We start from the raw sequence: 26598 nt of genomic DNA on the forward strand, positions 1-26598 counted from the left end.
ACATCTAGTCACATTCTAACCTTCAAACAAAACTCTTTCTCCGGTGGACATTGGTTCATTCTCACTGGCAAGTCACATAAATAAGGTGTTGGCTTGTTTCCATTGGGTTGTATTTTTTCTTCCCGGTGTCAGTGCACTGTGCAGGCTTGAGTAAACTGCACAAGTGAAAGAGGAGTGCTCTGGAAAAGACAGAGAGAGAGAGAGAGAGAGAGAGTGTTTTGAGAGATTTCTCAGCCGGTATCAATGCAGAAATGTACCCCATCTCAACAGGTGCTGAGATCCCACAGAAAAAGAATGTAGCAGAAAGCTCCTTACACCATGACCCTTTTCGACATGACATGACTTGACAAGAATACCATGCATATTGCAAACTTAGGGCCTGATCCATCCAGCTGTTGAGTGCCCTGTGACTCAGTGGAAGTTAAGGGCACCCAGTAATGCACAGGATCAGGCCACTGGAAGAAGGAAAACTTTAAGCAGCACCTGGGAAGCTCAAATGATGTGTATAGATCTCAATATAAGGTGTTTCTCACTACACAATAACTGCTGTGGCAGACAAGGGGGAGGTCTGGTGGAGAGGACAGTGGGTGGGTATTAGGAGTCTTGGGTTCTTTTCTTGATCTGCCACTGACCCCAGCGTGACCTCAGGCAAATCCCTTTGCCTCTCTGCATGGCTCAGTTTCCCCATCTGGAAAACGGGGATGTTTGATGCCTAGATTGTAAAGCACATTTAGATTATCTTGTCATAAGTACTAAGTATTGTTATTTATTGCTTCCACCAAGACACAGGCCTTTACCCTGCTGTTCCAGGAGGCAGCATGCAAAAGTTGCAATCCCTAGAACAACTTGATTCAAATCCTGCTTGCCTTACTCACAAGAGTTGTTCCTGTGACCTCAATATAGCATATACATCGAATACCAGGGGTGTTTCAGAAAGTTAAATCAGACCTATTGAAGATGAGCAGGGTGAATAGGTAGACCCCTGCAAATCTGCAGATATCTGCTTTATATCTGTGAACTATGTTTCCAGATTGGATGCGGATACAAATTTTGTATTGGCGGAGGGCTCTACAAATCGGACATAACCTTCCAGAAATGTATAGGCAGTAGATCTTGTGCTTAAGTCACTATCATAGGACTCAGGAAACCTATGCTGTGACACAGACTTCCTGTGTGACCCTGGGCAAATCACTGAACCTCTCTGTTCCTTAGTTCCCCCATCTATAGATGGGATGATAATATTGCTTTGTCTGTCTTGTCTATTTAGATTGTAAGTTCTTTAAGGCAGGGCTGTCTCTGTGTGTTTGTAGAGTGTATAGCACAATGAAACCCTACTGCAGCTAGGAATTCCAAGTGCTACTGTAATCGAAATAATAATATAATACAGATATTGTAGCAAGAATGCACTGAATTTTCCACGAGAAAACAGCAGACAGGTTTTTGGTTCTCTCTGAGGTTTGCAAAAATGTATTTTTAATGTGACCCATCTCAAGTATTTGATTTTGAAAAAAAGTCCCACATTGTAAATTGTTTCCTTTTAACTTGTTTTGCAAGCCCTAAGGTAACTGAATAAACCTTTGAATGGTTTTCCCCAATCTGAAAATATATGTGCACTGTATTTATACTTACACATAAGAGCTGATGCAGTAGAATTAAAATTGACTTTCTCAGTGTTGATTGTTAATTGCCTGGCATTTGGCTATCATCTCAATCCTTATTGTTTATTTACAGCATATTTCCCCCTTTGATTAAAAACTCTGCAGTAAAAAAAGTTTGTTGTAAATCCCTTTGCATGATGTAAGTGATTTAAAACAATAATTAGAGTGCCATAAAAATGAAAACATATTTAGTTAATCAATTGTAGGCTGTAAAACAGTTTTTTACCTTCCAGTTTTATTGGTATTCAATCTCTGCTTGATCTTCATTTTAATTTAGAGACAAACTTTTCAATGTCCTTTTTTTGTCGCTGTGGGGGTGCTGTTCACTTGGGAAGGAAGCAGTTGGAACTTGGAAGGATTCTGCAAAATGAGCAGAACGCTTTTTGGTGCAACGCCCCACCTCTATTGCATGCATCGCAAATGGTTCAGTGGCACCCATAGATGCTGTTGTCATTACGGCTGATGTGGTATTTTCATCATAATGTTGTACTTTGGTGCTCAGCCCATGTCAGGGGCCTGTTTTGTCGCACACTTTGATTACATACGTTCAAACACTAAGGTCATCACTGGGAGAGGAACCAGAATTTTTCAGTGCCAAAAGCACAAATTGCTGCTTTCTGAGTCAGGGTCTAATTCTCATCTGGTCTAAATCGGCTTAGTGGCTTTGTGAGTAATGTGGATTTACACCAGCTGAGGGTCTGGACCTAACTCAGTAAATAGCAGGTGCTTGTATCCACTGGCGCCAGCCACTAAAGAAAGAGATGATCATATGCTCTGAGCCAATGAACAGAAATGTTCCTCTCTGGGTGAGCCAGGAATGGTGTTCATCACGGCAAAAGGCCTGAAAATCAGCCCTCTGTGACATACTGTGGTGTTATCCAGACCAGGGAGGGGCTGTGTCATCACCTTCCCCCTTTTAACTGGAGGCTCCTGCAATGTTTCGCTGCTGTATATCCCAACCTGGATCGCTCACAAACAGCCTTCAGCATGCAGGTGTCCCCAAGTGTCTATGTGTAACTGCAGCCTGCTAGCCACACTGGGGCTCTCGGCAGCCTTGGTTACTACTGCAGGGTGACCCCAACACGCTCCCAGTCCAAAAATGTATGTTCTGTACTGTCCAGCCCACTCCTGGACAGTCCAGAGGTATTAAGCCTGCAGTCCCTCTATGGGAACAATACACAACAACTTGCCACCTTAAATGGAGTTACCCAGACAGTTTAACTTAAACACACTGGATTGGATTAAACAATACAACAAGTTTTATTAACAAAAGAAGAGAGGATTTTAAGTAATGAGGCATAAAAGTCATAAATCGTTACACAAAAAATAAAGACAAAACATTTCCTAGTGCCTAACTTAACAAACTATACTTGAGTCAAGGCAAAGTCCTAATCACATCATTCAAAAGCATTACTTACCAAAATCTTCAGGTCAGGACCCCTTCCCCAAAGTCCAATAGCTGTTTCTTTTGTCTTCCTAGGTTCAAGGAGTGAGATGGACAGGGAGAGAGATACCTTGGGGTGTTTGCCCCTCACTTTTATAGTTCAGCCCCCCCCTAAAGTTCTATCCATCTGAGCAGAAGGAAATACGGAGTCTAGTGAGGAAAGATGCTTCATGCCGTTTTCTTTCACTTGTGTGTGCTCAGATGCAGATTTTCTTTTCTCTCTTGCTGTCTGAGGACTCTGTTTACAGCTTATATGCAAACTGAAGGAACTCTACACCCCTTTCTTTAAGACATGCTTGACCAGTTATGCCTTAATTTGTGCTACATGAGTTGGAACATGTGCCTTTAACATTAGATACGGGGGATTTCATAACTTTACACCCAGTGTTGCTGCATACATTTCACCATGATAGTGTTGACCAGCGAGTTATTAGTCTTCAAATTTTACCTCACAAGGCCTATTATAAGATTATTATACTAGGGTGTAGGGTGTGAATACAGGTGTGGCTATTGCCGGGGGGAAGGAATGTGGCATAGCTAGAGATTTCCATAGCCCCGCAAGCACCTCCTGCTCCATGCTGGTTCTGACCAGACACTTTTAATTTAACTCCTTGTGTTGCCTGGAAAATATGAATGGACAATAGGCTAAATTTTGGCTCTGTTAGCCTACTCGGGATTTGTATTGAGAACTCCCTATTGCATTCATAAAGGGGGGAGGGATAGCTCAGTGGTTTGAGCATTGGCCTGCTCAAACCCAGGGTTGTGAGCTCAATCCTTGAGGGGGCCATTGAGGGATCTGGGGCAAAAAGTGGGGATTGGCCCTGCTTGGAGCAGGGGGTGGGACTAGGTGACCTCCTGAGGTCCCCTCCAATCCTGATATTCTATGATTAATTCAGTGAAGAATTTCACATATGGATCAATAGCAGGCCTGAGCATTCATCCTGGAAGCTAATTTCCAGACTTAATGAAGCAGCTTGATTTAATAATTATTGTTGCATCTCTTTTAGGGTTCAATAATAATATATTAAGACTTTGCAATATATTTATGTATTATTGGCTGAGCTGGTAGCAACACTTACAGATAAGAGTTCATTATAAAGACTGTTTTTCAGTTGCGTATAACTTTGCAGAACTTTAACCCTTTGGGCCCAAATTTTCCAAGCTGGGTGTCTGCCTCAGGCTGAACTTTTTGGGAAACTCTTGAGCAAAGATGGCATAGCCATTTCCAAGAACAAGGATGGGGGGAAATATGCTGTTTTGCCCAGGATAACCACTATTACAAATGTTTCCTTGAGAAACGCTAGCCTCTCCATGCTTTGGAGCAGGGATGGGAAATTTGGCAGGGGATCACCATGGGATCAGACAGGTGCCTTTTGCTGCCCCTCTGCAAATCCACACAAATCTATTCAAGTGAGTAGCATGTGAAAACTGCCAGTTGCACATACACAGGAGAAGTTTGTTACATGTTATGGCAGCAAAATTCTTTGACAGATTCTGCCTGGCATTCAGCATGCTCCACTCCTACAGAGCTGACTGCGCATGCTCCCTCCCAGGGCTGCAGGGGCTGAGCCTGAGTTCACGGCTGGTGCCCTCTGTGGTGCCAGGTATTGGCACTGAGAACAATCTCAGACAGAGCAAACCGGTTTTCGCTAGCTCCCAGTGTTCCTCCTGCTGCTGCCCAGGAGAAGGGGGGAAAGCCTGAGCTGAATGCACAGGGGTGAGGAACAGAGGGGGAACAGGGCAGGTTGGGAATAATAGAAGCGGAGGGGGATAGGCTGGAGAGATGTTCAGGGGCAGAGTGCTCCAGGCTGGGGTGTAGGAAAGGGGACACCAGGTCTGTAAGCACTACTTGAACCCACCCCTACAGAACCAGGACCCCAGCCTCAATATTCCTCTGCTGTCGAGCGAATAGCTGGCAAAGGGCGTACCTCACCCCCACTCCTAGAGTCTGGTGCCTCGCCTGGGAAAGAAAAGGTGTGTTTTTAACTTGGCTAAGGTGTCAAAATCCTAGTGTAGACAAGGCAGGGTGTAGATTTAACAGGTGCTAAAGGGCTCATGGTAACTCCTAGGCTCCCCCCTAAACTGTAACTCCCCCGGTTTAAAACCCTGCCTTGTGTATAGGAGACTTTTAGAAGGTGCTAGCTCACACCTTCCCATCCTACTCCGGACAGAGCCTGAGGCTGGCATCCTGAATCCTCGACAGAGGCAGGAGTTCATTCTCCGGGTCTGGCTAGCGCGCCGCTGCCACAGCAGGGCCCGTGCGTGTCCCGCAGCCGGAGCCCGGCACCCCCGCCCCCGGGGCCGCCCCCCTGCTCGGGCTGAGTGCCGCTGGGGGCCGGGGGGTGGGTGTCAAGCTCCGCTCCTTCAGCCCGACGCTTCGCAGGCGCATCCCGCCGAGCGTCAGGAGCCCGGCTGGTCCCTGCCTCTCGCCCCGCCGCTGCCTGCGCCGTCTCCAAAAGGGGAGGGACTTTGCCAACTCCCCGGCCCCGCACCGCCGGCGTCTTTGCCCAGGTCAGGCACCCGCGGGACTCCCCTGCCCCGCCCGGGACCGGCCCCGGCCGCGGACTCCGAAAGGGGACGGAGCAGCCGCCGCACCAGCAGCTCCCGCCGCCGGCGCGCCTTTGCGGGGTGCCCGCCCGCGGTCCCCGGGGCTCCCCGCCTCGGAGCGGCTCCCCTCGGGCAGGAGCCGGGGACCCGCCCCCGCAGCGGGACAGTGGCAGAGGAGGAGGGCGGCGAAGGGGGCTGGCTCAGAGGTGGCTCCGCCGGTGCCCAGCGCTGGCCCCGGGACCGGGCGCTGCATCCTCCCGCGGCTGGGCAGCAGCCTGGGGGGCCCCCGCTGGGCCAGGCTCGCCCGGGCCCGCGGGGCGGCGGCGGCGGCGGCGGCCGAGGGGAGCATGTGCCGGCCGGGCGGCGCTGGCCGGCCCCCGGCAGCGGCGCCCCATGGGCGGTAGCCGCGGCGGGCTGGCGGGGCAGCTGGGCGGGCTGCTGCGGGCGCAGCCCCGCGCCTCCCTCGGCCTCCCCATGCTGCTGCTCGGCACCTACTTCTTCTACTGCCTGACGGGCTCCTGCGAGCCGCTGCCGCCCGCCGCCCGCCAGCTGCGCCCGCCGCCCCGCGACCCCGCCGGGGACCGGCCCGAGGAGCCGGCGGCGGCCGGGGGCAGGTCCGGGCCGGGCAGCCGGCGCTTCCCGCAGGCCATCATCGTGGGGGTGAAGAAGGGCGGCACCCGGGCGCTGCTGGAGTTCCTGCGGGCGCACCCCTCCGTGCGCGCCCTGGGCGCCGAGCCCCACTTCTTCGACCGCGGCTACGAGAAGGGGCTGCGCTGGTACAGGTGAGACCCGGGACAGCCCGCTCCGCTCCGCCCCGCCCCGGGGATTCCTCCGTCGCGTAGCCCGGGTCAGTCCCCGTTCCCCGCACCCAGCCCGGAGCACGCCCGCGTAGCCCGGGTCAGTCCCCTTTCCCCGCACCCAGCCCGGGTCAGTCCCCTTTCCCCGCACCGAGCCCGCAGCACGCCCGCGTAGCCCGGGTCAGTCCCCTTTCCCCGCACCGAGCCCGCAGCACGCCCGCGTAGCCCGGGTCAGTCCCCTTTCCCCGCACCCAGCCCGGGTCAGTCCCCGTTCCCCGCACCCAGCCCGGAGCACGCCCGCGTAGCCCGGGTCAGTGCCCTTTCCCCGCACTAAGCCCGGGTCAGTCCCCGTTCCCCGCACCCAGCCCGCAGCACGCCCGCGTAGCCCGGGTCAGTCCCCGTTCCCCGCACCCAGCCCGGGTCAGTCCCCGTTCTCCGCACTCAGCCCGGGGCACTCCAGTGTCGTCCGGGTTCGCTCCTGCTCAAGCCGGGGCACTCCTGTGTTCTGGCTGGGTTCGCTCCTGCTCGCAGGCCACACGGTCCAAGTGACTCCTCTGTAATATACACCGGCTTAGCTCCCTTTTCCTGCACTCAATACAGGTCACTCCAGTGTAACCCGGTTTCACTCCTGCTCCTCCACCCAACCCGGGTCACTCCAATGTAATCCAGGATTGCCCCTGTTCCCACCGCACTTCATTCAAGTTACTCCTCTATAATGTGCTCCACGTTACCCCCTTTCCCCACACTCAACCGAGGTCACTCCAGTGTAATGTGGGTTCACTCCTGCTTCCACTCCCAGTCAACCCCCATGACTCCTCTTTAGTGTAATCCAGGTTAGCCCCCTTTCCCTGCACTCAGTCCATGTCACTAATCTGGGTTCACTCCTGCTTCCACCCAGCTCCATCCAGGTTACTCTGTTGTAATCTGGGTTACCCCTTTTTCGGCACTCAGTCCAGGTCACTCCAATGTAATCTGGGTTTACTCCTGCTGCCCCACAATCTAGATCACTCGTCTTTATTGTAATTCAGGTTCACTCCTGTGCCCACCCCACTGAATCCAGGTTACTCTGTTGTAGTCTGGGGTACCCCTGGTCCCCCCACTCAATACAGGTTACTCTTCTTGAATATAATCTGGGTTCACTCCTGCTCTCCCCACTTAATCCAGATTACTCCAGTATAATCTGTGTTCACCCCTGCTCACATCCACTCAATCCAGGTTACTCCTCTTTAATATAATCCCAGTTAGCTGTTGCTCCCAACAATTCAATCCAGACTAACCACCCCCTAATCCATGCAATTCAGGTTGCCCTCTGCTCCCATTCAACTAAAACCAGGTTGCCCCTCTAAAATTAATTACTGTCTCTTTAAAAATTTTCTGTGCACACTTTTTGAGGGGGTTATGGTGTGGAAAGATGACCCGGGTTGCATTGGTTTTGTCCCGTCCCTCCCCGCATTAGAAAAAGGCAATAATAATCTTTCAAGGCATGAATGGGCTGTTAGTTTAAAAAACAATCATGCCAGGGAGTGTGTATGTGGGAACCCTGTACCTAATTTTTATTAGCAGAGTGACTAAAATGCCAAGTCTAAGAAATCGACTTTATGTACAGCCTTTATAAAAGTGTGCCTAGCCTTTCCCAATCTCTCCCTCCTTGGGAAGTCATTCACCTCTCTGGGTCTCTGCGGATGCTGCGTTTTCATAGCACAGCAGGAATGAATGCCCCGTGTGCATAATAAATCGTGAGCCACTTCTCTGCAGCATCATACAGTTTAAAGTATGCCAACCTGTGTCAGACCTGTGGTGGGGTATCTGGTAGTGCCTTGGTCTCTGCTCGGGTGCCAAAGCAACAGGTTTACAGTGATCAGGCTTTAAGTTCCAGCCCATGCCGCCCTGTGTGCTTTGGAAAGCTCTGAGCATGTGCTGGGGGCTCTCAGTCTAAATTATTAATAATAATCAGTCTAATTTTTTTTATTCTTAACACTTAAAAACAACTTTTTTTTTTTTTTAAAGGGAGGCTGACAGAAGTTCCAGTACTAAACCATACTTAAAATGACCTTTCATACCTGCTAGTTGCAAGGCTGGCTTTCGCTGCAAAAATGTTTATCAGAACAAAACCTGTCTTTGTGTTGCAAATCCGATGACTTCTTGTTTCCTGAGTCTGAATGTTATTTCAGGGATTCGGAGGCCAGTGATCGACCAATCAGTGGTCTTAATAAAAACAAAAATTAAATTGCAGGCATGGATGGGAACAGACCATTGCAAGTTTGTTGGTTAATGTCAGCATGAACCCAGTGAATCTTGCATGATAGGAAGCCCTGGGTCTATTTTTCAGAGGAGCTGATTGCCAGCCATTCTCACTGCCTTCAGCTGGAGTTGTGAGCGCTCAGTAACTGTGCAAATCGGGCCCCCTGTTCTTAATGCACCATACTAACATACCTATATGTGGCAGGCTTCGCTGGTTCTGGGACAGATGGCATAGGTTAAGGAAAGACTGATGAATCTAGAGACTTGGCTTCTGAATTACCTGGGATTTATGGTTTTAACCCTTAATATTTTATCCTTGATACACCTGCAATTTTTTCCCATTTCCTTTTATGGTGTTTCATTTAGGGAGTTTAAAAAAGACTGAGTACCCATTAGCATTGCATGACATGGTTGAATCGATCAAAGGAATCACTTATTTACAGTGGGTTGGAAATATTGGCACAGTGGAGAGAAGCGGGAAAAAAACTATTGTCTGAATTCCTTGATACGTTACGGCCGGCCCGTTGTGTCAAAGGGCAGACCCGTATTGATTCAAGGGAGTTGTTTGGTTTCAAGGGTTTCAATGGAGTTGAACTCTTCAGGCGATAAAACATTTGGAAGAGCAGCTACTGTGCATGTGGTGTCTATTAAACTTCCATATCTTGGCCAACTGGAAGTGTCTGGGCCAAATTCACTCATGATGTAAGTCCCCCAAAGTCAGTGAATGAATCTAGCCTGTTAGGTTGAAGAGAGCCAACATGTGCAGATTGATAAAGTGTCACTCTGTTTTATTCAAACATCTGAAAGTAATGAACTGGGGAGCCCTGTCTGTCTTTCTGTCGGTTCAGCTATTGTTTTCTCTTCTAAACCAAAACAAAAAAGGTTTTTTTCTTTTCAATTACTTCATCTTTCTTCACATTTCTTTCCGTCACGGGGAAGGTTTAAGGTAATAATTCTCCCTGAAACACAAACCCTTGAAAGTCAGGGCTTTGAATGGAAAGTGAGGTAACTTTAGCCTCACAGTTGCAGCTCTGTAATACCACATCTGGGCTGTGAAGTTGTTGACTTAGTGCCCCTTCAAGTACAGTGAGCAGCAAAGGTATTTTTATGATTGTATTAATGTTACAATGATTTATGATTTCATTTCTAAGTTCCATATATTCCTACGCTGTTGACAATAATCAGTCGTCTCTTTCTCGTTGAAAACCAATCGATGGATCTAACCAGCCAGAAAAACATTTTAATGACAATTATACACATTATGAAACCCCATACAGAAGTTAGAATACTCTTTAATGGCTGACAGTGGAGCAAAGAGAAAGTTGCAGCGTGTATCGCGGAGGTATAAAATGAGTAAATATGCTTCGTGCCGCATTAGTTGTGAATTTGAGGGATATAAATGTTTGCGGAGAGTTTAGGTGAGACCAACGAAACGTTTTAAAATGGTTCTGAGCATTGTGGAATCAGTGGAAATACAAGTAGAGAACATTTTTATATCGTTAACTGAATACCAGAAATGGGTGCAATATTCTATAAAGATGTGACCATTTTCTCTCTGGTAAAGAAGAATCTTTAAAGAGACTTCGCTGTGATTCAGAGTAGAGCAAGTCTGCATTCAAAACAATATGTATAAGAATATTTCTTCTATTACTCTTTGCTTTTCCAGTTTTATTTTCATATGAAAATGTGTTTTCATTGTTGTTTCTTCATTTAACGTCAGACTGAGCTAAAGTTGAGATGTGCCTGTGTGAAAAGAGAAGGTGGATGAAAGTTTAAACTTTTCCTAGGACTGTCTCAAAGTGGCGTAAACATTTTTTTTTAAATATTTGAATGAGCCAAGAAACTAAAATTACACCAAAGCTTTTAATGTCAACACATTGGGGCCCTGGGGCACCTGTATAGAGTTGTTGCTTGCCTTAAGTAAATTAAAAAAAAAAATTCCTCTAGAATATGTACAACTCCAGATTCCCCTTCTTCATAATCATAGTTCAGTTTCCCGTGCTTGGAACAATTGCTGTACTGAAATGAGCAGTATTTAGTTGTAGTTGTGGAGTAGTTTATATTATATTACCCACTTAAAGCATTGTTTAGTTAATTGATTACAAACATTCATTCTAAGTTAGTCTTTCACTGTGTATTTAAATTCAATTTATCTGCTCTGCCTTTTTGAAAAGGGTAGGGTGGGGTGGGGGTCTTTGTTAATGGCTCGAAAGCCTTCAGCATAAACCGACCAAATATCTAATGTGACGGTTTTCTGGTTACTATAGGTTTAACTCATAATGTGAGGATAAACAGCTTTCCTTTCTGGTTTATGACATAAATAACCTAATGGACAATCCAAGCATGAAGTGAATTATTATCCTAAAGCAAAACCACTTTTTTTGCACTTAACACTGTGTAAACTAAACCTAAATGGAAAGCAAAGCTGATGTTTGTAGTCAGTTTGGCTACTGGGGTAACAATGCACTGTCTTTCAAAGGAGAAGGGGTTCTTTTTTTTTTTTAATTTAAATATTAGCACTTTATTGTCTCTATGTCTAGTTATTTCTCTGCTTTATGGAAATAAAGAAAAGGGAAAATGTAAATACTTCAAATTGCATGAAGACATAAGTTGACAAGTGATTTTTAGAATTCTAGCAGGAATATTTTTAGGGATGCTAACTAACCATGAAGACATGGGGGCAGTTCTGCACTCATTTGGATCGGTGCATGTATCCCCTAACTCTACTGAAGTAAAGGGCCTCAGCTACTGTAATACATTGACATAATGCCTTCATTTCACTGGAGCTCTGCCTATTTACATCAGCAGACTATCTGGCCCAATGCAGTTAGTCTGTACTTGCCATGTAAACGGGATCAGAATCAGGGCCACAACCTGTATTGAAAGAGGCTGGATAGAAAGAACTGCAGAATATTTCAATTCAATAAAACTTTTATGTGGAGAATTTCTAGCTGTAAAAGGCTGTGGCTGATTTAACATACAGCAGAAATTGCTCATCTCTGATTGTATAACTGGGGATGTTTTTTTTTTGGGGGGGGGATCTAAAATGTTGCATTTGATTTTTTTGTTTGTTTGTTACTAGTGCTGAGATTTTTCGTTCAGATTGTTAGATCTTAATTTGTTCTCATGGCAGCTATAACTTAAACGGATTCTCTAAAATCTCCCAGTTCCTTGCTTCACAGAACGGCCTCAACGATTCTAGTGTCACGGGGAGAGTATGGAAAAGTTTGGATAATGGGGGTTTTGGGTAATTGAGGGAACTTTCAATGGAATGACTAGATCTTTAGGGACATTATGTTAGATAGCAGGGAGTTCTGGGTCATTAAGGTTTTTAAAATCAGCTGATGCAAAGAGCAGTTTCCCTGCACTGAAGCCCTGCAGAATGCAACAGCACAGACTAGCCAGTTCATTGTCAACCGAATAACTAGCAGTGCGTTTTCTATTTCCTCATCTTATTGACGATCCGCTCCGTCCCGCAGCCTGTATTTTGATACCTAAAGGAACACAGTTTTACAGAGGCAGGATAAGTGCGGTGCTGTGCCAAAGCACTAGATAACTGATCACATGTTTGTTGCCTCTGACAAACACTGAAAGTGCAGCTGCTGAAAGATTAGCCTCTTGTGCCACAAAATTTTACACTGCGGATGTTGGCCCACATCAGATTTTTATAGGAACTCAAAAAAATGCATACTTCATTAATTTTTTTTGGCATAAATAACAAAGCCACACAATCATGGCTGCATGTATGCAATGGTAACAGCTGGCAGGCCCTTGTGGACGAATATAAATGCTTGATCTGTGGACCGTGCTGTAGCACAGAGAGGTTATGCATAGTACTTGTGCCCTTAGGTCTCCATCAATTTAATAAAACAATTTAAACCCGCTGAATTTATTTGAGCCTCTCCCTCCAAACTTTGTATTTCTTAATTTTCCGTTGTTCAAAAAGAGTACACACAGGCCAAAAGGAGGAGCTAATTATTAATATTGTTTGTGTACACACTTGTGTGTGTGTGTGTGTAGAATGGGACTAGAGGTAGTTAAACCTTGCCATCTGCAAGCGTTTCTTCTGTCTCACTGTTAGAGGCAAGTAACAATCTTATAAGGAAGCTGGGAGACAGGGTTTCTTGGGGCAGGCTTTCTTATCTGGAACCCTTGTTGTCCTTAAGTCTTTGCGCGGGCGTGGAAAAGATACACAAAAAGACTGCTGTGATTCCAGTGTTGCTCTTTTGACATTAGCTGAGAATGTTATTGGCAGTTGAAAAGCAGAGTTAAGTGGATGCCTCAAGGGTTTTTGCGTGTGTTGTGATTTGTGCAGACAGATCAAGACATCCTATAGCAGGATCCATTAAATAAATGGACATTTTCACTTCCTAGTGATCGCCAAGATGCATTTTGGCATGAAACTCATGTCCTTGCTTGAGGAAAGCTTTTCACAGAAGCATTTAAGTAATATATAGGTGGGGAGAGACAAAGAAATCTTACAAAATAAACATGGAATCAGATGACAAAACATCCAAGGAGCTTGACTTTAATGCATTATCTTTATTCGTTGACAAAGGCTAATCTGGTTTCCTAATGAACTAACTTCCAAATCCTCAAAGTTTGAGAGCAGTCTTCCTTTCACAGTGTCTTCCTACAAATTGAGTTCTGGAGCACACTTCTTAGTTATCATTTTCTTATCCCATTTTTTAAAATGTCAGAAGCAATGTCTATCTTCACGACCTCCAAACCCCTCACATCGGGTCACAACAATCCAAAAAATATATAAAACAAAAACAAAAAGACAGAAAAGTCAATCAGGCTAGCCCCTCATTAAGAAATTTTAAGCTTTGCACCTTAAATTGTCTGGGTCTGTAGAATAACTATTTAACTTTCTTTCAGCTGAAATAGCAAAATTATCTCACCTGGATAGCAACCCTTTTGTGCACTTAGCTTGCTGTTAGTTACATAACATTTAGCCCTGCGCTCTGCAGACACCAAGCCAAATGAGCCTCACATGCATGAGTGTTTGCAGGATTGGGCCCTCTCTGGGTCATTTGGCCTAGACAGTAGTTATGAAGCAATCTGTCGGGATGCAGGACATGCAGATTTTTGGCATTTTGCAAACTGCTTTCAAGTGGGATTAAAAATAGCTTTTACTGCTGCTAGGATGGGGAAGAAACGTTTGAAAATGTTTAAGATGATCACAGGGCAGGCGTTATTCATGATGACCGAGATGGGCTATGCTGTTGCTGTTTCGAAAACTCTTTGCAACTAAAGCATAATCAGCTCTGAGGCAAAGGGCCTGATTCTGATCTCATGTACATCAATTTCACACTAGTGTGACGCTGTTGACTTTAATGGGGTGGCTTCTGGTTTTGGCCCCAGTCCAAACCCCATAGAAGTCAATGAAATTCTCTTCACTCACTTCAACAGACTTTAGATCACACCACTAGACTGGTGCAACTGCAAAGGAATTAGGCCCATTTATTCTCTGTGTTGTTAAATAGACACCATCAGGTTAAAACTGATTAAGGCTGTGTGTTGCTATTAGCTATGGTCTTCCTGATAAAAGCTCTCACTCTTAGGATGGAGCAAGTTATGTTCTTTGTAATCAGCTGCGCAAGACTTTTAATTATTTTTTTTTAAACAAATTTGCAATGTAGTGAAGCTTTGGGGAGTGACATGGGGTTTTAAATGGTTCAAAACAGTATTGCCGACCCTAAGCATTCACAAACCATGAGCCAGGCCCCAAGAAATCATGTAATCATGAAATTTAACAAATAATACACTTGGAATTCTTTTTATATTTGCCTTCTGGCTTTTGAACCTTTGGACTTCAGGTTTTCAAGCTTATCTCTGCAACCACAAGGATTAAAACGTACTGTTTTTATACAAAAACTCAGATTCTTGTGTATTCACATGACTCCAGGGTCTGAAGTTTTAAGAAAAACCTCAAACATTGTGAAACTCTACTATAAAAAATAGCAAAAGCTGCAGCACTGCTGTTAGCTTAATTATTATGGAACAGTTTTAAATAATTGTCATTGCAAAATAAATGACATTCAACACAAAGCAATGTGCCACTGTGAAGTTTGCTCATATTTTCTCTGCATTTGTGAATTTTGCATGTTATAGTGTGTCATGATTTTTCTGCTATGACAATCAAATCAAGGTTACAGTTAATATATTTATTAAACTCTTAGCTATGTTACAGATTAGATTATTAAAACGGAAAGAACTAAAAAAAATCCTAATTTACTCTTTGCACTTTATGCTCTTTGTTTACTGGCTGCATTTCTCTATTTGGACAATGACAATAAACTAGCCAGTTTCGCTTTTGCTTCTAGTCATTTTCTCTGTCTGATTTTCATGCATTCATGCAGTGCGGCATTGTCTGAATTGCAAACACTACCTTTATTGATAAACTGTTTTCATTAGCTTAAAGGCCATCACAGAAATATTGGTCTTAAACTCTTTGAAAGCTTTTTTTAATACAAAATATTAATTCTGGATCAGATTTGTCCTGTGTCCCTTTAAGAAAAAGGACTATTTAAAAGTCGTATTAAAAGAAAAGTCGGGGCTGATTATCAGAAGTTCTGAGCACCTGCAGCTCCTGTTGAACGTCAACGGGGATTTGGGGTACTCAGCTGTTCTGAAAATCCAGCTTCTTAATTGTTACATGGATAGATACAATGCAACATTGCTGCTGTAAAGGGGGATGATACATTGCTCTTCTTGACTTGATGATTTTAAATTGATATATCCAGTGTATGATCATGCACATTGCATCTGATAACATGAAGTAATTGCGATTGTCCTGAAAGACAATAACGCCTTTCTTAGCAGCGACCCTACTTATTCTTGAAAATACCGTGGTTTTTTTTCTCTCTAGGCAGCTTTTACAAGTAAATAATGACAGGAAAGTGGAAAAGGCTAATGGAGTTGGATGCTGCCTAAATGCAAATGGAATCTGTTAGTTAAGACTGTTCAAAGATTTTTAAAATAGTAATTATAGTCACCCTGCGAAGGAAGTGGGCTGCTCAGAGGAAGTTGTGGAGAGAAGCACAAAAGTTAATTGGAGAACATGCTTAAAAGCTTATTCCTGACCCTTTCAAAACTCTTCACTGTATTAAGCTTGGGTGGGGATTGAAAACTTGGCTAATGAAAGGCCTGGTTTAATACCAGGATTTAGCTCTAAATGGCTTTTCAAAGAGCTTTCAAAATCCATCTGCTTACAAAGCTCATCAGCAACGGACTGATTCTTCCCTGCCCCCTCTGCAAAAGGATGGCCTGCCCAAAGCAGAAGCTGCCGCATAAGAGTTGTCTCTGATGGCAAATACTTTAAAGAGTCAAGGGGTTAACTTCAGATCAGCTACCCTGCTCCCTTGCAGTGGGTGCTCAGGGGAAAGGCTATAAGCGGACAGCTTGGGAGGCAGTGGGGAGAAGGGAGTTTGGGTTTCACGCTCAGGGTCTAAGGGCCATGCTGAGCCCCAAGCAGGAGAGTTTCCCCTTTTCACTTCCGTTGCTCACTGACCCTACAAGGTACTGATCATTCTGGCCCCGATTCCAGCAAAGCACTTATGTATGTGCTTAACCTTAAGAATATGATTAGATCCCCATGAAGTCAAGGGGAATTTACTCACATGCTTAACATTAAGCAGTGTGGCGCACCGCATGTCCTCGTGGGAGGGACTTGGGAGACCTGGGTTTTATTCCTGGCTCTGCCACTGGCCTGCTGGGTGACTGCTCTGTGCCTCAGTTCCCCATCTGTAAAATGGGGATAATGATCCTGCCCTCCCGTGTTAAAGCACTTTGAGATCAACTGATGAAAAGCACTATAGAAGAGCTAGGGATTGTTGTTGTTGTTGTTGTTATTTTGTTATAATACATACTGAAGAAAAGACCTTTCTGATTGCATCTGAATATTTCTGCTGAGTCTCTCCACCTCCTTGCAGTCAGCCTCTATGTACCATACAAAGCAACAGTATCAAATCCCAATCCCTCCTTCCTCTTTTTCTCTTCACAGTCTCCATTCCCCATCTCCTAAAATGAACCCAAAAATGGGGGTCACACAAGGGAAGGGATTTTTAAGAAAACCCCCCAACTTGCTTTAGGTTCCAAAGCTGCTTTGATTCTCTAACTTTCCTTCCTGCAATTCCCTCCCTAACTTTTGCAGCTTCGTTCGTGGCCACTGTTTTGAAATGGTGTGACGTGCATTAATCCAACAGGAAGGTCTCTTGGTTCTGAACCACATCAGGCTAGGGATAAAAAGGAACTGTAGATGGTGAATGTCACAATCTCTTTAGAATTCACTTCCTTTGGTAGATATTTGACTTGTGGGAGAAGGAGGTGAGATGGGAATGAGAGGAAGAAGGGGCCAGGGAAGGCAGCCGTCAAACGGGTTTAGGGTTTTAATTTTGAAAGCTTCAAAACTTGCAGAGGTTATGGACCAAATCCTGCTCTCTGTTATGGTGTAAATCTGGAGTAGCTCCAGTGAAGTCAGTGGTGTGAATCTGGCCTCTTGTCTCAGGTTCCTAGGTCAGGTTTTAACGCTGTGATCTTATTTTAAAGTGAGCCTTTATTTTCTAAAAGATCTATGGACGTGCTCCAGTAAACATTTACTGCCAAGCACAGGCCTTGCTACCATGAACCATTGGCTTCAGTGGGACACCTTGCCATAGTCTCATGAGTATGGGTTTGCTGGATCATGCTCTGTTTTGGCTGCATGTAACAGTTACATCAAGCTCATGCCCAACAGAGGGTTTTACAAGAGCGGTGCCCAAACTTCGTTCCGCTTGTGGCAGGGGGCGTCACATTGACAATTTTCTAGGAACCCCCTGGGGTGCCCTGGAAATAGATAGCAGCTTTCCTCAACTTCAGTTTGGGGCTCATATCTGCTGTGGGTCTCAGCTTGCGGTGCCCCATCAGTCCGTGGCTCTGACTGAATGAGCCTTGCATGCTGGGCTCAGAGGGGTCTGTGGGCCAGAACCCCGTGTTAGGGTCCCGCAAGCAGTGTAGGGTTCAAGAGCTGCAATTTCCCCATTCGTTTCACTTTAGCCACCCCGCTCTGTGATTCTGTGGTCCCCAAACTGTCCATGTTAGAAGGTATAATATGCTAACCCATTACACAAAAATTGCAAACCCTCATTTTGAGCTAATGAACCTGGGTGAATAATTCACATCAAATAAGGTGGTTTGACAAATTGTGGCTTGTTTTTTTTCCTGGTAGTAAATTGCTTATGAACACACACATCTGAAAGGTGTCAGCAATTCAGAATTATTCGCTACTCCCTTTGGTGAATAGTTCTTGGTCTGCAGATTGTCCGAAATGCAAATGGGGACTGTTACAATTCGGTGTACACTTTGCTCTGTAACTTCAGCAACTAACTCCTGCCACATGTCTGACTAACTTATTTTGAAGATTTAAGTGGGACCTTTTTAAAGTGGTGTGTGGAATGGAATTTCAGGCTGCAAATTTCAAATGGTGACTTGCACATCGTGACTATCAATTAAATAATTATTATTTGTGATTTGTGTTACTGTCACACCCATGAACCCCGCGCTATGGACCAGGACCCCACTGTGTTGGTTGCCATACAAACACAGCACAGGAAGATTAGCCCTGCCGTGTAATCTTTTATTTGTGTGGTGTGTGTTATTTAGCTACATTGTCCAATCAGGGAACAAGGCCCAATACCATGTGACTGATATAACTAATCAAGGCGGCCCGAATTTTGCATTTTGAATAATATAATCAAATTTGCTCCCTGCAAATATTCTCATTGAACATTTGCTTTTTGTGAGTAGCTGGGCTAGGAAAGCCTCAATACACAAATGTTCACGGACAGCAAAGGTGAAAGGGCTGCAAACATCTTGTAATCAAAACACACTGTCAAATTCGATTTAAATATTCACTGCAAATATTTGCCTCTCTTTGTCAAGCCGTAGTACTGAAGATGTTCCAAAGTGAAGAAATCTTGGCACCAACAGGACATCATAAATGTAAAATTCTTTATGTGAAACAGCTGATCGAAAGGAGCTGGTGTGGGGGGAGGGAGGGGGAGAGACAAGTGATTTCAGGCATCAAAAATAGCTGTGAATTTTAACACAGAACATTGATTACAAGCAGGAGAGAATTACATTAATGTAGTCACTTGTCACTGGGGTCTTATTAGTAATCTTCACTCATTAGTCTGGAGAGAATAAGAATGTGACCTTGTTAAGCGTCCTTGCTGTTGGAAGTACTGACCATTCTGGTATTGATTTACTACTTAGACCCATAAATACGCTGCGTGTGTGCGTTTGCGTTCTTGCATGCATATGCAGCAGGTGTATTTGCAGCTATAATGAAGAATTAGCAGTCTCCTAACCTGCCACCATTTGTACTCATTTGGTAGCTCAGCTGGTGAATTAGCAGGTGTTTTGGACATGCACCATATTGTGCAAAAAGGAGTCTCTGGTGATTGATGGGAAGGCACAAGAAATCTGACAGATACGGTCCCTGGAGGCCAAATCATGTTTCCTTCTCTCCCCAGCTTCTTGTGTTCTGTGTAGGGACCTGGCTGCAGCAGGTTTGCTGCTGGTGCATGGGGGTAGGCAGCATTCTGGGAGCCCACCCTTGGTGTCTGAACTCTGCCCGTGCGCGCTGAGCCATGAGAGCTCCCTAAACCCCAGTATTCTGAACGATGGAGCTCTTAGCTGGGGATAGCCCTGGGGCTGGGATGGTTGATCCACTGGCCATTCCCCACCCTGGATTCCTTCTGACCCTGGTGGATTTCGCCATCACACAACCTGCTCACTTGAGCTGTGGACTGAGGGCAGAATTGACCCCGACGTGACTTTAACAGTCAGCCTTCTCTGACCCCTTGCACCAGAAGTGACCCTTATCCCAGAACACTCTACAAACATTAACTCAGTCCTGCAGTCCTCCTGTGAGGTTGGCAGATACTCTTCCCTTTCACAGATAGAGGTAAATAGAAGCACAAAGAAGCTAAAGTGACTTGCCCAAGGTCACATGCAGAGTCAGTGGCGGAGCTGGGACTAGCAAAAGAAGATTCTTGTTTTCCAAGCTCCATTTTTAACCACTGGGCAGTGCTGCGCCAATAGAGAGGTTACAACTTTGGATTTATGATTACTCTACCTTCCCCTCCTCCCCTATGCCCTCTCCCCTGATTGGCTCTGAACAGACTCTGTCCTGCTCTGGCATGCCTAAGCCATGTGTACCGTGATGTAGTTTTTAACTTTCTTGAGGCAATATTACTTATGGCAACTGGTAGGCTCATTTTGTTTTCCTTCGTGCTTTTAGCAACATGCCGCCTTATCTAACGTGCATCAGGCAACAGGCATCTCTCTTTAAGTGCATCTGCTGGGGAGGTTGTAGGGGTGCAGAAGTCAGCCTGTCCTTCTGTTCAGTTGTATAAATGTGCACTTTTCAAATGGCTGATTGCACCCCAACAGCTTCCGGTGCTGGATTATTCGAACACCTCAATGCCGTGTGGTTGTTGCTAATCTTGCCCTGTGTCTTGAAGTCGCACTGTAATTCCTAGTGACAAGTTGTGTGTCAGCGCCCGATGGAGGAACTGTCAATAATGATGGAAGTGAAAGCAGTTCCCCAATTACCGGGTGCACAGAGTGGGCTGTTAAAGGAATATGAAGAAGGTGTCATTGATCAGGTGCTGGACTAGGAGCTCTCCAGCGTGTCAGTACGCAGTCCCTCATTACTTACACTTGTCAATTGATGCTTAGGGTTTGGGATGGAGCCATTGGCAAGGGACTGAATAGGCTGCCAATAAAATGCCGTCCATCGACACAGCCTGCTCAACAAAAGTGGCATGCTGAGGTCTCCTGGGTTATTGATGGCAACGCAAACCTTTTCATGGACTGTCCTAACCTTGCTCGCGTTTGCCTGCCAAGTCCCTTCCCTGAAGTGACAACTCAGTGGGGTGTGTGTGCTGGGGCTGCATTTGAGCCACTGAGCTTTTGGCATAAGCGGGGGAGGTTATTCTCTCCAAATGAGAACGTACGCTGCTTCCTCTGGCCGCTTTTATATTTCGGAAAGTCATGTTCCAAAGCCACACAGACGGTGAGAAAAACGCAAGGGCCGCTGCCAAGTCAGTTAGGCTCAGAATTTTGGTTTTGTTGAAGGAAAGAAATGCTCGTTTCAATGAAAAGCTTTTTGGGGGGTAGATTTAAACATTCGCCTGCCGTGTTGTAGACCGAAGCATGAGGGAAAAACCTACATCTGCTTGGGCTAATATTCAGAAGTGAAATTGTTTCACTTTGCCTGGCTGGTCAATCGATTTTTATTTTGTGTCCAAGTGAATGAAATGCAGCAGGTGAACTGGCAGGATGCAGAATGGTTATCGGTTACTAAAAGGGAAATGAAAGTTCGTGGCGGAGGGCCTGGTTCTCCCCGGACTTCCACATGGCTTGGCCACTTATGCCTGTGCAACAGGGGTGTAAAGTGTTACCAGATCAGAATGCGCCCGTGTTGCACGAGCACAAATTGATTATTCATTTCAGCTACGGTAGAATCCAGGTACAGTAGAACCTCAGAATGGGAACAACGAGATCCAGACTAACACGGCTACCCCTCTGATACTTGGTATGGAGGCTGTTTGTTTGTAACGCTGAACAAACCGTTATGATGGTTCTTTCAAAAGCTCAAAACTGGACAGTGACTTAATACAGCTCTGAAACTTTACTATGCAGAAAAAAATGCTGCTTTCCTTTTTTTGTTAGTAGTTTACGTTTAACACAGTGCTATAATGTACTCACTTGTGTGTGTGTGTGTGTGTGTGTGTGTGTGTGTGTGTGCGCGGGTCCTCTGCTACTGCCTGATTCCGGTTCCAAAGGAGGTGTGCGGTTGACTGGTCACTTCGTAACTCTGGTGTTCATAACTCTGAGGTTCCACTGTACCTCAATCCAGGATGAGGGCCCATGGTCTAGGCAGACAAGGAATAAAGAAGACCATGTCTACCCTGAGAGCGTATATGGTGTCCACAGTTGAAGGTGAGGATCATGCTCAACTGCTCTAACACTATATTATGTTGAATAGAATGAGCCATATTTGGATTTCAGCTACATTGGTGTCAGTCCTCTTGGCAAGTTGTACTACTTATTCACAGTAGTACAGCTAAGAGCAGAATTTGGCCCCTGGTGTTTCCGTAACGAGGTCTGACTTGTTTGTCAGGATTTACGGTGAACCTGCTGGGACTTTAATCTGAGGTAGCTACTGAAGTTATTACTTATTTAATATTTACAAAGCATCATTAATGTGTATGGGATTTCACAGAAATAAAAAAGACATGTTGCCCAGTATGGACCTGTATGTTTTTACACACTCAGATATATATTTGCTTTCTGCAATATGGCTTGGATTGAGGGAAGGTCAATCTTACTGGCTGCTAGTCAGGCTTTGTAACAGAATGAGGCACTGTTTGGTAATACTTGACGGTATTGCTCACCTCCTTTTCCTGTCTCTTCCTCTGTGACATGAGTACAACATTGGAGGACAAACATAGAGATCGAGTCTCCCGGCTAGTGCATTGCTGAATGGGTGTTGGAAATATTCTGCTGGTGTAGACGGTGTCAACTGGATTGAGTCCCATTCTAAGGGACAGTGCTCGACCCCACACTTTAAACAGGGGATGATCATATTTTCTACCCTGGGTGTTAAATAGTTTGTTCTCTGCATATACCAGCACCCAATCCAGTTCAACCAGTCGATGGTCCTGTACTGCTGACAACTCCTTGATGTGACTTCAGGTTCCACCCACATAGTTTTTTTGTTACAACCAGAACTGCTTAAAAGGGCACAGAAGATTCTGAGGTTGAGTGGAACACTGGACATGCTTATTCATTTGCATATTGCTACCCACAATGCTTTGCAAGCGCCCAATTAATCTTGCAGCAGATGCTGGTGGTAGATCTCTGCTCACTTTTGTATAGCGCATTTCCCCCTTTCTGATTTTCTTTAATTTCAATAAGCTCAGTGCAGAGCATCTCAGGTCTCTGCTTTTACCTCTTTTACGTTATTAGTTAAAAGTGACTCTTGTACTCAGTGAAAAACCATTGTTGGCTGACGCAGCATTTCCTGCTTTTTAATTAATTGGCAGGTCTTTTTTAAACTCAAGCTTTTTTCCAGCCCTAGTTCTGTCTCTGGTCTCACTCATCTCAGAACCTGTCTGGGCTACTTTAAGCCAAGTAATTGGAGAACCTCCAGAGACCTCTGTTTGGATGATTATCCAAACCTTTTCTGAATCTCCTGGGTCTGATAGTCAAAAAAGGTGGTCTCCTGAGATATGAGGTGTTCTGGAGAGATTTCTGGTGTTATACCAGATCCATCTAGAAATACCAAAAAAACATGCTTTTATTTTTTTCTGATATTTCAGCACATCTGCTCCTGGTCCCAGCCTCATTATGAAAATGCAGAGGCATCGGGAACAGACTGAACAAGTATTTGTCTGAAAGGCTTGAAACCTCAAAATAGCAGATGGCTGTTGAGGTTGGTTTTGAGTCAGTTCCTGTGTTACCCGAACACAGTCTTCTTCCATCCTGCTTTCATAGTCAGAACGCTTCCATCCCTATTTCTACAGCCCTGAGTTTGTTCCTTAAATAGGAAGTATCCAGTGCCTTGGCCATTGCTTAATCCTGATTGAGAAGCCAACATCCCCCATCCCAGATTTTAAGGGTCCAATCCAAGCCCAAATGGGAGTCTTTCCATTGACTTCTGTGGTGGAAAAACTGGGTCCAATCCTCAGCTGGTGCCATGCAGTCTTTCCATTGATTTCAGTACGGCTCTGTTGATTTACACCAGCTGAAGATCTGGTGCATTGTATTTCCAGGTACGGCTAACACAGCAGCTGGGAGGTGTAATTCCCAGCTTGGGCAGACATACATGCCCTAGCTCTGCTTGAGCTAACAACTGTCATTTGCTGTATGGCCCTGGCAGCATGGGCAGCAGCTAAGGCCAGCTACCCGAGCACAATCCTGATGGAGCCCAGGTACGTACTCCAGCAGCTAACCCAAATTCCCATGGTGCTGTGGCCACGTTCAAGCAGAGCGAGTGTGTGTGTGTCTATCCCTGCTGGGAATTACACCTCCCATCTGCTGTGTAGACATACCCTAAGGGACCAGATTCTGTTCTCATTTACACTGGTGTATATCTGGAGTAACACCACTGATTTCAGTGTAGTGGCTCTGGATTAACACTAGAACGACTGGAATCAGACTCTGGCACAAGGTCAATAATAATAATAAAAGATAATATCACAATTCATTTGGCAAAGCAAAGAAGCAGCTGCCAAAGTTGTTTGAAATCACGGAGTCCCAATGGGTTGTCATAATCAGTCTGGACAGAGTCTTGGAGTTTGGTGCTCTGGTTAATTTCCTAACACACAAATGAAAGAGAAACTTGGTGGTCCAATGTAATCCAGCTCTCTCTTCACCTAGGGATATGTTTTGACTTGATTCTGATCTTGTTATAAGGCAGATACCAGGGCTATGTGTTAGAACTTCAAATTTGTTTGGTTTTGAGTGTACTAAGAAAATGATTAAGGGCCAGATTCTGCAGCCTTTACTCATGTGACTTAACAGAGTAAGGACTAATCATAGGAGTAAGGCTTTGCAAGATCAGGGTCCTACACTTTCAGAAGTAATTTGCAAAGAGTGAGTTATTGAATGTGTAACATGACCAAATATGTCAGTGAGTCAATTCCACATTTAGCGTTACACCTCCTGATAGCTCCACTAAACCTTTTTTCTACTGATGTGTTAATTGAAAATAAATGAAAATATTAGGTCCCAGTTTATCTTCCAGCAATGTCTGTAATTGGCAGCCAGCTGATTTCAATTCTGCGTTTTTAACGTTCGTGACCCAATTGAGGAGCCCTCATGTGAATGAGTGAGCCTGCATCAGCGTGGGTAAAGGGCAGAGACAACCTGCCCCCGCTGATAGTGGGGGCGGGGTGCAGCGTGAGGGCAGCTGGCTTCAGCAGTGTTACTGAGTGTGCTCAGTACAAGCCAAGCAGCAAATCTGGAGAGCCATGTGACCCTGCATGCCCCATCCCACACGTTGCCACTGGTAAAGGGTTCCACAGTCTGACCATGAATGTTCAAACATGGAGCTGATGTTACCTGGTCTCTGATGGACATGACATTCCTGGTCCGTGAATTAGACCTACGACAGCGTGTAATGCACCCTGTGTTTCTCAGAGTGAAAAATACATTTCCATTTAAATGAAATGAGGAATCATATTCATTTCCAAAAAAGTGAGAAGTAAAAACACACTCTTTGGGAAGAATTCTGAGGGTAAAAGTCTGCAGTATTCCACTGGGATTGTTTAAACAAGAGATACTTCTCTTAAGTCACAATTAGAATTAATGTTCAAAACATAATCTGTGTGCTATGCAGCAGTGCAAACTCCTGCAATTGTATGATGAGTCTCATGATATTTGTTGTTTATCTTAAAGCCCCAGATCCTGAAGTCATGTTATAATGGGAGGATCTCCACTGTCACTTCTTTTAAAAAAAACATGTTTCCCAGAAAGTGTCAACTCTAAAGGCTCAGAAATTAGAAGGCTAATAAAAATATCCCATATTTCTAATTTAAAAAAAATACTCCATGATTTTTAAGCCAGTCTCATAGTCTTTTGGGGCCTGGCCCCTGGCTGGGTTGGCAAAAGTACAAGCCTGCCTGCCTGACCCCACCAGGTCCATCCTCGGATGGCTGCTCCGGTCTGGGCTGCAACATCCGTGATGCCGTTTTTCATGCTCTAGCTCGAGCGGAGCTAGCGTGTGTCTGTCTACCTGGGTTGGGATGCAGTGTGGGTGTACTCGAAGAGGCCAGGCTACCACAGAAGCTACATGGAGGCCCTGAGCTTCTACAGAAATCTCACTGACCTGCGCGGCTCTCTCAAGGTCTGCTGGTTTTAGGGGGCCCCTCTTGTTCTTTGGGGAGCAAACAGTGATGGCCTGACGTGGGTTTCCCATCCCGTATGTGGGCTTCTTTCATGTAGGGGATGACCTGGTCTGTCTTTGTCGGCCTTGTACACGCTAAATGGTAGTTTCTTGGTTACCATGTGGGGAAGGCAAGAATGCTTTAAAGCACAACTAAAAAGGTTGTCATCTCAGAATCATAGAATCTCAGGGTTGGAAGGGACCTCAGGAGGTCATCAGAATTGATGCCAGACTAGTGATGTTCCTTTATTCTCCTTTGAGTTGATTTCTTTGCCTCTGTCTTAGCATCCTGTTAAATTCCCAGTTGCAATCCAAACACTGCAAGCAGCAAGGCACACATTAGGAATAGACTGCTCCAGCCTTTTTTAGCCTTCCCGTATCAGTTACTCGTGTTTCTCTTGCCCTGCTATAACACATCTGAAGCACACTGGTGTAATGTGGAGATCTGTTTTGGGTTTTTTTTAATATGAAGTATGGTGTATGCAAAGTCCCAGACTCGGCGTTCTCAGCAGGCAGGTCTGTTGTCCCGACAGCTTCGTACGGTGGCATAGAAAGAGGTCCCCGATAAACCTGTTTAAATACACTAATGAGTAATTTATACAGCCACCTGAGAAGTGTCTGATGATTTATGCTGTTATTAAAAGGCTATCGGAAGAGGAGAAAAGATTTGTCACATCTGCATATGAAATCCAGCCCTGACCCTAACACCCAAGATACTGACCTATTAAATATCCAAACAGGCATTCAGGCGTGCAGCTCACTTGGAGAGATCCGTACACATCTGGTAACACTTGGTCTGATACTTAAGACCATGAACAGTGTGTAATTAAGTGTAATACACTCCCTGTCCCATTGTGGAGCTGCCCTTACGCTCCAGGCTCCCCAGTTCTCTTTGAAGCAAGGTTCCACAGGCCTCATGAAAATTGAATGAGAGGCCGCGTCAATCCCAGTGTTAAGTGTCCAGCTGGG

General features: G+C 45.2%; 1 protein-coding gene and 1 long non-coding RNA gene across 2 annotated transcripts in view; one reads left to right on the forward strand and one right to left on the reverse strand.

Moving 5' to 3' along the window:
* Positions 1-42: 42 nt before the first annotated feature.
* Positions 43-1955, reverse strand: LOC141994990 (uncharacterized). The gene is made up of 3 exons (XR_012641231.1): positions 1885-1955; positions 1630-1757; positions 43-179 (listed from the first exon to the last, which is right to left on the reverse strand). It is a non-coding gene; the product is annotated as an uncharacterized LOC141994990 (long non-coding RNA).
* A 4087-nt stretch (positions 1956-6042) lies between these two features.
* The window catches only part of HS3ST6 (heparan sulfate-glucosamine 3-sulfotransferase 6), a 115613-nt gene continuing 95057 nt past the window's right edge, over positions 6043-26598 (forward strand). The window contains exon 1 of the mRNA XM_074965030.1: positions 6043-6431. Coding sequence (XP_074821131.1) covers positions 6043-6431 — 389 coding nt within the window. The remainder of the gene's footprint in view (positions 6432-26598) is intronic.

Source organism: Natator depressus, chromosome 10 (genome assembly GCF_965152275.1).
Source record: "Natator depressus isolate rNatDep1 chromosome 10, rNatDep2.hap1, whole genome shotgun sequence".
In the NCBI taxonomy this organism is placed as follows: Eukaryota; Metazoa; Chordata; order Testudines; family Cheloniidae; genus Natator; species Natator depressus.